The sequence below is a fragment of the Hypanus sabinus genome, chromosome 9 (genome assembly GCF_030144855.1).
Source record: "Hypanus sabinus isolate sHypSab1 chromosome 9, sHypSab1.hap1, whole genome shotgun sequence".
Classification (NCBI taxonomy): domain Eukaryota; kingdom Metazoa; phylum Chordata; class Chondrichthyes; order Myliobatiformes; family Dasyatidae; genus Hypanus; species Hypanus sabinus.
In genome coordinates this window covers 168894796-168907810 of record NC_082714.1, presented here as the reverse complement: position 1 = coordinate 168907810, position 13015 = coordinate 168894796, and the positions used below count along the sequence as shown (strand labels likewise).

General features: G+C 44.0%; 1 protein-coding gene across 5 annotated transcripts in view; it reads right to left on the bottom strand.

Annotated features, from left to right (window-relative positions):
• Nucleotides 1-13015, bottom strand: part of fer1l4 (fer-1 like family member 4) — a 397456-nt gene that overhangs the window by 190721 nt on the left and 193720 nt on the right. For all 5 annotated transcript variants that reach the window (XM_059981120.1, XM_059981116.1, XM_059981117.1 and 2 more), the window contains 2 exons: nucleotides 2508-2621; nucleotides 864-1025 (listed from right to left, as the gene is read on the bottom strand). In XM_059981120.1, coding sequence (XP_059837103.1) covers nucleotides 864-1025; nucleotides 2508-2621 — 276 coding nt within the window. The remainder of the gene's footprint in view (nucleotides 1-863; nucleotides 1026-2507; nucleotides 2622-13015) is intronic.

The following is a 13015-nucleotide window of genomic DNA, read 5'->3' as shown; positions in this document are numbered from 1 at the left end:
GTGGTAGGAGTGTGGAATGAGCTGCCAGATGAAGTAGTAAATGCGGGCTCACTTTTAACATTGACGAAAACCTTGTACAGGTACATAGATGAGAGGTGTATGGAGGGATATGGTCCAGGTGCAGATCAGTGGTACTAGGCAGAAAAATGGTTCAGCACAGCCAAGAAGGGTCAAAAGGCTTGTTTCTGTGCTGTAATGTTCTATGGTTCTATGTACTTTTGATCTCAAAGTTCAAAAACTTCAAAATGCAAAGTAAAATTTATGATCAGAGTACATATATGTCACCACACACAGCCCTGAATTTCTTTTCCCTACGGGCATACTCAGCAAATCTAAAGAACTGTGCCTATAACCAAGATCAAAAATGAATGCTAGCATTGTATTTGCCTTTCTCACCACCAACTTAACCTGAAAATTAACCTTTAGAGAATCCTGTACCTCAGTTTTTTGTATTTTCTCTCCATTTAGAAAATAGTCAACCCTTAGACCTCTTCTACCAAAGTGCATGACCATACACTTTCCAGCACTGTATTCCACCTCCACTTTCTTTGCCCATTCTCCTAATCTGTCTGTCCTGCTGTAGTCTCTTTACTTCCTCAAAACTACCTGCCCCTTCACCTATCTTCATATCATCTGCAAACTTTGCAACAGAGCCATCAATTCCATCATCCAAATCATTGACATGTAAAGGTGAAATGGATGAGGTGGTGGAATGGTGCTTTCAGGAGAAGATGACGAGTGAGAAGGAGTAAGCAGGGACATATTGGTTATGTGCCAGAAGTTTACACATCTTCATCTACATAAAACTTTACCAAACAAATTGTTGATAGATTGAACTTTTTCCAGGATAGTTTGCTACGCACCACTTCAAAATATTTTATAAGTTCAGTGAAGTTTGGATTCTCCTTGTAATTTGCAATGACTTCAGACTCTACTTTCTGTCCACCACATTCCATCGTCACTTGGGGCTGTTCCACCTCAAAAAGGTTTATACGTTTAAGGTCTCGGAGTCCCCAGAACAGAACCTAAAACAATAAAATGTCCTTTATACCTACTGGCAGATGATGTATTGAAAATTTACATGAAAATGCTAAAAGATTAACATTGAAACAAGTAATTGTGCAAAATCGAATACATTGGTTCAAACTATGTTCTTTCTGTACCCATGATAATTAAAAATAGTTCATTTAATTTGTGATTCATTCTACAGTTTAACATGTTTCAATTCTTCAGTGAGATAAGCAAGGCAGAACTCATTCTGCATTCCTACCGCTTGACAGCTTACTGTTTGGGAAGTGCTTTGAAGAGCAGCCTAGATGACTGACAGCAATCATTTAGTGGATAGTGCACACTGCTGACCAGGAGTCACAATGGTGGAGAGAAAAAAAACTGAGAGTGAATGAATAGTCATTTGAGTAATCCACTTTTTTCTGCAGATTACTGAGCTTTGAGAGTTGTTGGAACCTTAGTTAATCAGCAAAGTGCAGAATAGTCTATTTTGTTTCCTATTTGTATTCAGATGTGAAAAGATGCTAAGATGTCAGAAGATGGGCTGCTTGCTGCAAGATACTTGCCCTCTGATGATGTGCAGGTGCAGTTGAACTTGTGTTTAATGGTAACACACCTGATGCGTATTTTGCTGATCATCAAGATTCATTAATTTAAACGATGGTCAATGCTTGACATTTGAGTTGTGCAAACATTATCCTATATGGAAGTATGCGTTGGGAGAATTAATTTAGATGGATAATTGTTGAAATGAGTGGCGGGAAGCGGACCCAAGTGTAGGACACAGGCACGGAGACTTGGCACAGAGAATGACTTGGACACATAGTCTGGACAGGGGCTCCGAGCCTCGACTTGGACTGAACTGGAACACGGAGCCTGGAACTGGAGCATGGAGACAGCAACACTAAACAAAGACAGACGGTTCATATCTTGGCTCGGAGGAGCGGCAAACAGCCAGCAATCCTCAACTAGACACGAAGCAACAGAATTCCCAACTCGTAGTAGTGGCAAATGGCTGGACCTACTCAGCTGGGAACAAGACAACTAAACCAACTAACAACCGACACTACGAATCTTGACACATAGTAGGTCATGAAACAGTAAACGGCTGGCAATTATTTAGATGGACATGAGACGACCAAAAACAAACAACGACAGACCACTCACATCCCGGCTCAGAGCAAAGGCAAAATGGCCGGCAACACTCAGCTGGACATGAGACGACAAAAACGAACAATGACAGTCCATTTGTATCTTTGCTCAGAAGAGTATCCGTTATTCCTAGCGGCTCGGAAGACAGTCCCTTATTCTTGGCGGCTTGGAATGAGCATAGCCACACTGCTGAGGTGACGAACCAGCAGCGAGTAGATGTAAGCCAGAGCTTTTATGTTGCCAGTTTGAATAAGAATCAGGTGCCTCAATCAAGGAGCCAGGCAAAACATGGAGAAAAGGAAATCAACAATTAAAAAGTCAGCGGACCGGATCGTGACAATAATTACCTCAATTCTGAACTTCTTGAGTGTTGGCCGGATTGTCACAGGAATAATGAAATGTTTTTCCTGTACATCAAGAAATTCTGGATTCCTGGATTCCACATCTTCTGGCAGAGAAGGCTGAAACAGATCATAGGTAAGAGATGTTCCTCTACTTGTTTCACTTTGGTTAAACATTTTTTGAGCACATTCGTGCTTCCTTTTGTTTACTTTGAAAAATTAGGTTAGACCCCAAATCTATGAAATTCTGCCTCCTCAATGGAATTAGACCCTAATCTGTGGGATTCTACCCCTTCAATGGGATTAGACCCTAATCTGTGGGATTCTACCCCTTCAATGGGATTAGACCCTAATCTGTGGGATTCTACCCCTTCAATGGAATTAGACCCTAATCTGTGGGATTCTACCCCTTCAATGGAATTAGACCCTAATCTGTGGGATTCTACCCCTTCAATGGGATTAGACCCCAATCTGTGAGTTTCTGCCTCAATAGGATCAGACCCCAATCTGTGGGATTCTGCCTCAATAGGTTCAGACCCCAATCTGTGGGATTCTGCCTCAATGGGATTAAACCCTAATCTATGACATTCTGCCTTAATGGGATTAGTCAATCTGTGATATTCTGCCTCTTCAATGGGACTAGGCCATAATCTGTGGGATTCTGCCTCAATGGGATTAGACTTCAATCTGTGAGATTCTACCCCCTCAATGGGATTAGACACTAATCTGTGGGATTCTACCCCTTCAATGGGATTAGACCCCAATCTGTGAGTTTCTGCCTCAATGGGATTAGGCCCCAATATGTGACATTCTGCCCCCTCAGTAGGATCAGACCCCAATCTGTGGGATTCTGCCTCAATAGGTTCAGACCCCAATCTGTGGGATTCTGCCTCAATGGGATTAAACCCCAATCTGTGACATTCTACCTTAATGGGATTAGTCCTCAATCTGTGAGATTTTGCCTCCTCAATGGGATTAGACCCCAATATGTGGGATTCTGCCTTAATGGGATTAGTCCTCAATCTGTGATATTCTGCCTCTTCAATGGGACTAGGCCGTAATCTGTGGGATTCTGCCTCAATGGAATTAGACTTCAATCTGTAAGATTCTACCCCCTCAATGGGATTAGGCCTTAATCAGTGGGATTCTGCCTCAATGGGTTAGACCTCAATCTGTGAGATTCTACCTCAATGGGATTAGTCTTCAATCTGTAAGATTCTGGCTCCTCAAGGGGATTAGGCTCTAATCTATGGGATTCTGCCTCCTCAATAGGATTAGACCCCAATCTGTGGGATTCTACCCCCTCAGTGGGACTAAACCCCAATCTGTGGGATTCTGCCTCAATAGGATTAAAACTCAATCTATGGGATTCTGCCCCCTCAGTGGGATTAAACCCCAATCTATGGGATTCTGCCCCATCAATGGGATTGAAAATCCCTTCCCATCTGCATCATATCTCACTTTCCACTACTATTGATGCTCAGCAAATCTCTCACTTACTTTGAGAAGTTAAATGAATACATTTGTACTCATACCAACTGTCCGAATTTACCCCTGACCTTAAGAATCCTAAAACATTTACTCAGTTTCTTTTATATAAACTATTTGGTGTTTATCTCAAAATTATCCCAGTTGATAAATCAAATTTAAAGAAATAAAGGTTGTGTCTATATAAATCTTCACAGCAAATGTAAATTTGCAGGCAACTATTATGATGCTTAAATGAAAATGTCAATGGAACATGTCCAGGAACAGAACATACATTAGATCATCATCTAGCGGTAGGAGAAACTAAAATCACCAAAATATAATAATCATAGATTCCGTAAGGGGTTGTTATAAGAGCATAGGAAGTGAAATTAGGTATAGACCATTCAACTCCTCTTGCCCCCTCCAGCATTCACTCAGAACATGGTTAACTCTCTACCCCAGTACCACATTTCTGCACTGAACCAAAGTCCTCAAATCCCTTATATTGAAAATCTAATGCTATCAGTCCTGATGCACTTAATGATCAAGTTTCCAAAGTTCTCTTTGAAAGAGCATACTTAGCTTTCGATTCTCAGAATATGGATCCCATCTGATTAAAGTGGAGCTTTTTCACTCTTGCACAATATTCTCTTAATATTTGTGCCTTCAATCAAAATCCCTTACATTATATTCAGTCATACCTTTAACTTCCAAATTTATGCCAATCTCAGATAACAATTCTAAGACTGTTTTTATTTGAGTTGTGTATTTTAATTGCTATCAGTTTTAAAAAGTTTCATCAAACTTACATTCTAAGTTCAGCCTATAGTATCCTTAATGAGAAGCCTAACCATTGGCAGGCAACACTGAAAACAGTATAAGACCATAAGATATATGAGCAGAATTGTGCCATTTGGCCCCTCGAGTCTGCTCTGTCATTGATCATGGCTGATCCAATTTTTTTCTCAGCACCAACCACCCCATATCTCTTCATGCCCTGACCAATCAAGAACCATTTTGTCTGCAAACTTTGCAACAAAGCTTTCAATTCCATCATCCAACATGTTGATATATCACATAGAACATAGCATAGTACAGCACATTACAGGCCCTTCGGCCCTAAATGTTGTACTGACCCTCAAACCCTGCCTCCCACTTAACCCCCCACCTTAAATTCCTCCTTATACATGTCTAGTAGTCTCTTAAACTTCACTTGTGTATCTGCCTCCACCACAGACTCAGGCAGTGCATTCCACACACCAACCACTATCTGAGTAAAGAGCCTTCCTCTAATATCCTGCTTGAACTTCCCTCCCCTTACCTTAAAGCCATGTCCTCTTGTACTGAGCAGTGGTGCCCTGGGGAAGAGGCGCTGACTATCCACTCTAACTATTCCTCTTAATATCTTGTACACCTCTATCATGTCTCCTCTTATCCTCCTTCTCTCCAAAGAGTAAAACCCCTAGCTCCCCTAATCTCAGATCATAATCCATACTCTCTAAACCAGGCAGCATCCTGGTAAATCTCCCCTGTACCCTTTCCAATGCTTCCACATCCTTCCTATAGTGAGGTGACCAGAACTGGACACAGTACTCCAAGTGTGGCCTAACCAGAGTTTTATAGAGCTGCATCATTCCATCGCATCTTTTAAACTCTATCCCTCGATTTATGAAAGCTAACACCCCATAAGCTTTCTTAACTACCCTATCTATCTGTGAGGCAACTTTCAGGGATCTGTGGACATGTATCCCCAGATCCCTCGGCTCCTCCGCACTGCCTTGGAGTTTGTCCTTCCAAAGTGTACCACCTCACACTTCTCCGGGTTGAACTCCATCTGCCACTTCTCAGCCCACTTCTGCAGCCTATCAATGTCTCTCTGCAATCTTCGACAATCCTCTACATTATCTACAACACCACCAACCTTTGTGTCATCTGCAAACTTGCCAACCCACCCTTCTACCCCTACATTCAGGTTGTTAATAAAACTCACGAAAAGTAGAGGTCCCAGAACAGATCCTTGTGGGACACCACTAGTCACAACCCTCCAATCTGAATGTACTCCCTCCACCACGACCCTCTGCCTTCTGCAGGCAAGCCAATTCTGAATCCACCTGGCCAAATTTCCCTGGATCCCATGCTTTCTGACTTTCTGAATAAGTCTACCGTGTGGAACCTTGTCAAATGCCTTACTAAAATCCATGTAAATCACATCCACTGCACTACCCTCATCTATATGCCTGGTCACCTCCTCAAAGAACTCTATCAGGCTTGTTAGACATGATCTGCTCTTCACAAAGCCATGCTGACTGTCCCTGATCAGACCATGATTCTCTAAATGCCCATAGATCATATCTCTAAGAATCTTTTCCAACAGTTTTCCCACCACAGATGTAAGGCTCACTGGTCTATAATTACCTGGACTATCCCTGCTACCTTTTTTGAACAAAGGGACAACATTCACCTCCCTCCAATCCTCCGGTACCATTCCCATGGACAACGAGGACATAAAGATCCTAGCCAGAGGCTCAGCAATCTCTTCACTCGCCTCGTGGAGCAGCCTGGGGAATATTCCATCAGGCCCCGGGGACTTATCCGTTCTAATGTATTTTAACAACTCCAGCACCTCCTCTCCCTAATATCAACATGCTCAAGAAAATCAACCTCACTCATATTGTCCTCACCGTCACCAAGTTCCCTCTCATTGGTGAATACTGAAGAGAAATATTCATTGAGGACCTCGCTCACTTCCACAGCCTCCAGGAACATCTTCCCACTTTTATCTCTAATCGGTCCTACTTTCACTCCTGTCATCCTTTTGTTCTTCACACAATTGAAGAATGCCTTGGGGTTTTCCTTCAACCTACTCGCCAAGGCCTTCTCATGCCCCTTTCTTGCTCTTCTCAGCCCCTTCTTAAGCACCTTTCTTGCTACCCTATATTCCTCAATAGACCCATCTGATCCTTGCTTCCTAAACCTCATGTATGCTGCTTTCTTCCACCTGACTAGATTTTCCACTTCACTTGTCACCCATGGTTCTTTCACCCTACCATTCTTTATCTTCCTCACTGGGACAAATTTATCCCTAACGTCCTGCAAAACATCCTTAAACATCGACCACATGACCATAGTACATTTCCCTGCAAAAACATCTTCCCAATTCACACCTGCAAGTTCTAGCCTTATAGCCTCATAATTTGCCCCTCCCCAATTAAAAATTTTCCTGTCCTCTCTGATTCTATCCTTTTCCATAATAATGCTAAAGGCCAGGGAGTGGTGATCACTGTCCCCCAGATGCTCACCCACTGACAGATCTATGACCTGACCCGGTTCATTACCTAATACTAGATCTAGTATGGCATTCCCCCAGTCGGCCTGTCAATTTACTGTGGCAGGAATCCGTCCTGAACACACTTAACAAATTCTGCCCCATCTAGATATAAAGGAGATACTGAGTGAGGTAGTTCTCTTTTGGAAGAGGACAGCGAAGCTTGAGAGGAAGTGCGGCGGCGGCCATTTTCAAATTGTCCAATTGCTTCTCAGATCGGAGTTCTGAGAGGCGGGACTGCGCAGGCGCGTGAAGGAGGCCCGGGAAGGAGGGAAGATATATAAAGAACGCCGCCTTAAGAAGCAGGCAGCTTCGTTTGCGGGCAGCGGAGTGAGCCGGGTGCAGAGTGTAGGGCTTGGGCTCGGGGGCTTAGGCGGAAGAGGGCACAGTAGGCTTATCTTTTAGTTCTTGTATTTTCAGTTATTTGGGAGGTATGAGTGTGAGGGCAGCTTGTTGTTCTCGGTGTCGGATGTGGGAGATCCTGGAGTCTCCGAGCCTCCCGGACGTCCACATCTGCGCCAGGTGCGCCGAACTGCAGCTCCTGAGGGACCCAGTTAGGGAACTGGAGCTGCAGCTCGATGACCTTCGCCTGGTCAGGGAGAGTGAGGAGGTGATAGAGAGGAGTTACAGGCAGGTGGTCACTCCGGGACCACGGGAGGCAGATAGGTGGGTTACAGTCAGGAAGGGGAAGAGGCAGGTACTAGAGAGTACCCCAGTGGCTGTACCCCTTGACAATAAGTACTCATGTTTGAGTACTGTTGGGGGGGACAGCCTACCTGGTTGGAGTGACAGTGGCCGAGCCTCCGGCACAGAGGATGGCCCTGTAGCTCAGAAGGGTAGGTTAGAAGAAAGAGGTCCATAGTAATAGGGGACTCAATAGTCAGTGGCTCAGACAGGCGTTTCTGTGGAGGTGACCGGGAGCCCCGGATGGTAATTTGCCTCCCTGGTGCCAGGGTTCGGGACGTTTCTGATCGCATCCAAGATATCCTGAAGTGGGAGGGTGAAGAGCCAGAGGTCGTGGTACATGTAGGTACCAATGACATAGGAAGGAAAGGGGAAGAGGTCCTGAAACGAGAGTATAGGGAGTTAGGAAGGCAGTTAAGAAGAAGGACCGCAAAGGTAGTAATCTTGGGATTACTGCCTGTGCCACGCGACAGTGAGAGTAGGAATAGAATTAGGTGGAGGAGCAGGGGGCAGGGATTCAAGTTTCTGGACCATTGGGACCTCTTCTGGGGCAGGAGTGACCTGTTCAAGAAGGACGGGTTACACTTGAATCGTGGGGGGACCAACATCCTAGCGGGGAGGTTTGCTAGGGCTACAGGGCGGACTTTAAACTAGTAAGATGGGGGGGCGGGAGACTATTTGAGGAGACTATGGGAGAGGAGGTTAGTTCACCAGTGGAGCAAGTAAATAGACAGTGTGTGAGGGAGGAAAGGCAGGTGATGGAGAAGGGATGCGCTCAGCCCGAAGATGTAGGGGAGAAGAAAGAAAAGGATAATAAATTTGAATGCATTGTTAGGGATGGAAAGAGAGGAGGAGATGGAGAGTATCTTAAATGTATCTATTTTAATGCTAGGAGCATTGTAAGAAAGGTGGATGAGCTTAAAGTGTGGATTGATACCTGGAATTATGATGTTGTAGCTATTAGTGAAACATGGTTGCAGGAAGGGTGTGATTGGCAACTAAATATTCCTGGATTTAGTTGCTTCAGGTGTGATAGAGTAGGAGGGGCCAGAGGAGGAGGTGTTGCATTGCTTGTCCGAGAAAATCTTATGGCAGTGCTTTGGAAGGATAGATTAGAGAGCTCCTCTAGGGAGGCCATTTGGGTGGAATTGAAGAATGGGAAAGGTGCAGTAACACTGATAGGAGTGTATTATAGGCCACCCAATGGGGCGCGTGAGTTGGAAGAGCAAATGTGTAAGGAGATAGCAGATATTTGTAGTAAACACAAGGTGGTGATTGTGGAAGATTTTAATTTTCCACACGTAGACTGGGAAGCTCATTCTGTAAAAAGGCTGGATGGTTTAGAGTTTGTGAAATGTGTGCAGGATAGTTTTTTGCAACAATACATATAAGTACCGACTAGAGATGGGGCAGTGTTGGATCTCCTGTTAGGGAATGCGATAGGTCAGCTGACAGATGTATGTGTTGGGGAGCACTTCGGATCCAGTGATCACAATAGCATTAGCTTCAATATAATTATGGAGAAGGACTGGACCTAGAGTTGAGATTTTTGATTGGAGAAAGGCTAACTTTGAGGGGATGCGAAGGGATTTAGAGAGAGTGGATTGGGTCAAGTTGTTTTATGGGAAGGATGTAATAGAGAAATGGAGGTCATTTAAGGGTGAAATTATGAGGGTACAGAATCTTTATGTTCCTGTTAGGGTGAAAGGAAAGGTTAAAGGTTTGAGAGCACCATGGTTTTCAAGGGATATTAGAAATTTGGTTTGGAAAAAGAGGGATGTCAACAATAGATATAGGCAGCATGGAGTAAAGGAATTGCTCGAGGAATATAAAGAATGTAAAAGGAATCTTAAGAAAGAGATTAGAAAAGCTAAAAGAAGATACGAGGTTGGCAAATAAGGTGAAAGTAAATCCGAAAGGTTTCTACAGTTATATTAAAAGCAAGAGGATAGTGAGGGATAAAATTGGCCCCTTAGAGAATCAGAGTGGTCAGCTATGTGTGGAACCAAAGGAGATGGGAGAGATTTTGAATGATTTCTTCTCTTCGGTATTCACTAAGGAGAAGGATATTGAATTGTCTAAGGTGTGGGAAACAAGTAAGGAAGTTATGGAACCTATGACAATTAAAAAGGTGGAGGTACTGGCGCTTTTAAGAAATTTAAAAGTGGATAAATCTCCGGGTCCTGACAGGATATTCCCCAGGACCTTGAGGGAAGTTTGTGTAGAAATAGCAGGAGCTCTGATGGAGATCTTTAATATGTCATTAGAAACGGGGATTGTGCCGGAGGTTTGGCGTATTGCTCATGTGGTTCCATTGTTTAAAAAGGGTTCTAGAAGGAAGCCTAGCAATTATAGACCTGTCAGTTTGACATCAGTGGTGGGTAAATTAATGGAAAGTATTCTTAGAGATAGTATTTATAATTATTTGGATATACGGGATCTGATTAGAAGTAGCCAGCATGGATTTGTGTGTGGAAGGTCATGTTTGACAAACCTTATTGAATTTTTTGAAGAAGTTACGAGGAATGTTGACGAGGGTAAGGCAGTGGATGTAGTCTATATGGACTTCAGCAAAGCCTTTGACAAAGTTCCACATGGAAGGTTAGTTAAGAAGGTTCAGTCGTTAGGTATTAATGCTGGAGTAATAAAATGGATTCAACAGTGGCTAGATGGGAGATGCCAGAGAGTAGTGGTGGATAATTGTTTATTGGGATGGAGGCCGGTGACTAGCGGGGTGCCTCAGGGATCTGTTTTGGGCCCAATGTTGTTTGTAATATACATAAATGATCTGGATGATGGGGTGGTAAATTGGATTAGTAAGTATGCCGATGATACTAAGGTAGGAGGTGTTGTGGATAATGAGGTGGATTTTCAAAGCTTGCAGGGAGATTTATGCCGGTTAGAAGAATGGGCTGAACGTTGGCAGATGGAGTTTAATGCTGAGAAGTGTGAGGTTCTACATTTTGGCAGGAATAATCCAAATAGAACATACAGAGTAAATGGTAGGGCATTGAGGAATGCAGAGGAACAGAGAGATCTAGGAATAACTGTGCATAGTTCCCTGAAAGTGGAGTCTCATGTAGATAGGGTGGTGAAGAGGGCTTTTGGAACGCTGGCCTTTATAAATCAAAGCATTGAGTACAGAAGTTGGGATGTAATGCTAAAGTTGTACAAGGCATTGGTAAGGCCAAATTTGGAATATTGTGTGCAGTTCTGGTCACCGAATTATAGGAAAGATATCAATAAATTAGAGAGATTGCAGAGATGATTTACTAGGATGTTACCTGGGTTTCAGCAATTAAGTTACAGAGAAAGGTTGAACAAGTTAGGTCTCTATTCATTGGAGCGTAGAAGGTTGAGGGGGGATTTGATCGAGGTATTTAAAATTTTGAGAGGGATAGATAGAGTTGACGTGAACAGGCTGTTTCCATTGAGAGTAGGGGAGATTCAAACTAGAGGACATGATTTGAGAGTTAGGGGGCAGAAGTTTAAGGGAAACACGAGGGGGTATTTCTTTACTCAAAAAGTGATAGCTGTGTGGAATGAGCTTCCTGTAGAAGTAGTAGAGGCCAGTTCAGTTGTGTCATTTAAGGTAAAATTGGATAGGTATATGGACAGGAAAGGAGTGGAGGGTTATGGGCTGAGTGCGGGTAGGTGGGACTAGGTGAGATTAAGGGTTCGGCACGGACTAGGAGGGCCAAGATGGCCTGTTTCCGTGCTGTGATTGTTATATGGCTATATGGTTATATGGTTATATAGACTCTTGAAACTAATCAGGTGCCAAACAATATTAGGGAAGTTAAAGTCACCCATGATAACAACCCTGTTATTGTTGCACCTTTCCAAAATCTGCCTCCCAATCTGCTCCTCGGTATCTCTGCTGCTACCAGGGGATCTATAATAAACCCCCAATAGAGTAACTGCTCCCTTCCTGTTCCTGACTTCCACCCATACTGACTCAAAAGAGGATCCTGCTACATTACCCACCCTTTTTGTAGCTTTAATAGTATCCCTGACCAGTAATGCCACCCCTCCTCCCCTTCCCCCCCCCCCCTTTCCCCCCTCTCTATCCCTTTTAAAGCACTGAAATCCAGGAATATTGAGAATCCATTCCTGCCCTGGTGCCAGCCAAGTCTCTGTAATGGCCACTACATCATAGTTCCATGTATGTATGTATCCAAGCTCTCAGTTCATCACCTTTGTTCCTGATGCTTCTTGCATTGAAGTACACACACCAGCCCTTCTACCTTACTACCTTTATACCCTTTATTCTGCTTCTCTTTCCTCAAAGCCTCTCTATATGCTAGATCTGGATTTACTCCATGCACTTCTTTCACTGCTCTATCACTCTGAGTCCCATCCCCCTTGAAAATTAGTTTAAACCCTCCTGAACCATGCTAGCAAACCTACCTGCAAGGATATTGCTCCCCCTCGAGTTCAGGTGCAACCCATCCAATCTGTACAGGTCCCACCTTCCCCAGAAGAGATCCCAATGATCCAAAAATCTAAAACCCTGCCCCCTGCACCAACTCCTCAGCCACGCATTCAACTGCGATCTCCTCCAATTCTTACCATCACTATCACGTAATACTGTCAGCAATCTTGAGAACGCCACCCTTGAGATCCTGTTCTTCAGCCTTCTGCCTAGTTCCCGAAACTCACACTTCAGGACCTTATCCCTCTTCCTGGCTATGTCATTGGTACCAACATGTATCACAATTTCTGGTTGCTTCCCTCTTGTGCCAGGATGTCATGCACCCAGTCAGAGACATCTCGGACCCTGGCACCCGGTAGGCAACAAACCATGCGGGTGTCCTTCTCACGTCCACAAAATCTCCTGTCTACTCCCCTGACTATAGAGTCTCCAATGACAACAGCTCTCCTCTTCTCCGTCCCACCCTTCTGCACGACAGGGTCAGACTCAGTGCCAGAGGCCCTGCCACCGTGGCTCACACCTGGTCAGTCGTCCTCGCCAACAGTATCCAGGACGGTAAACTTATTATTCAGGGGAATTGGTACGGGGGTGCTCTGCACT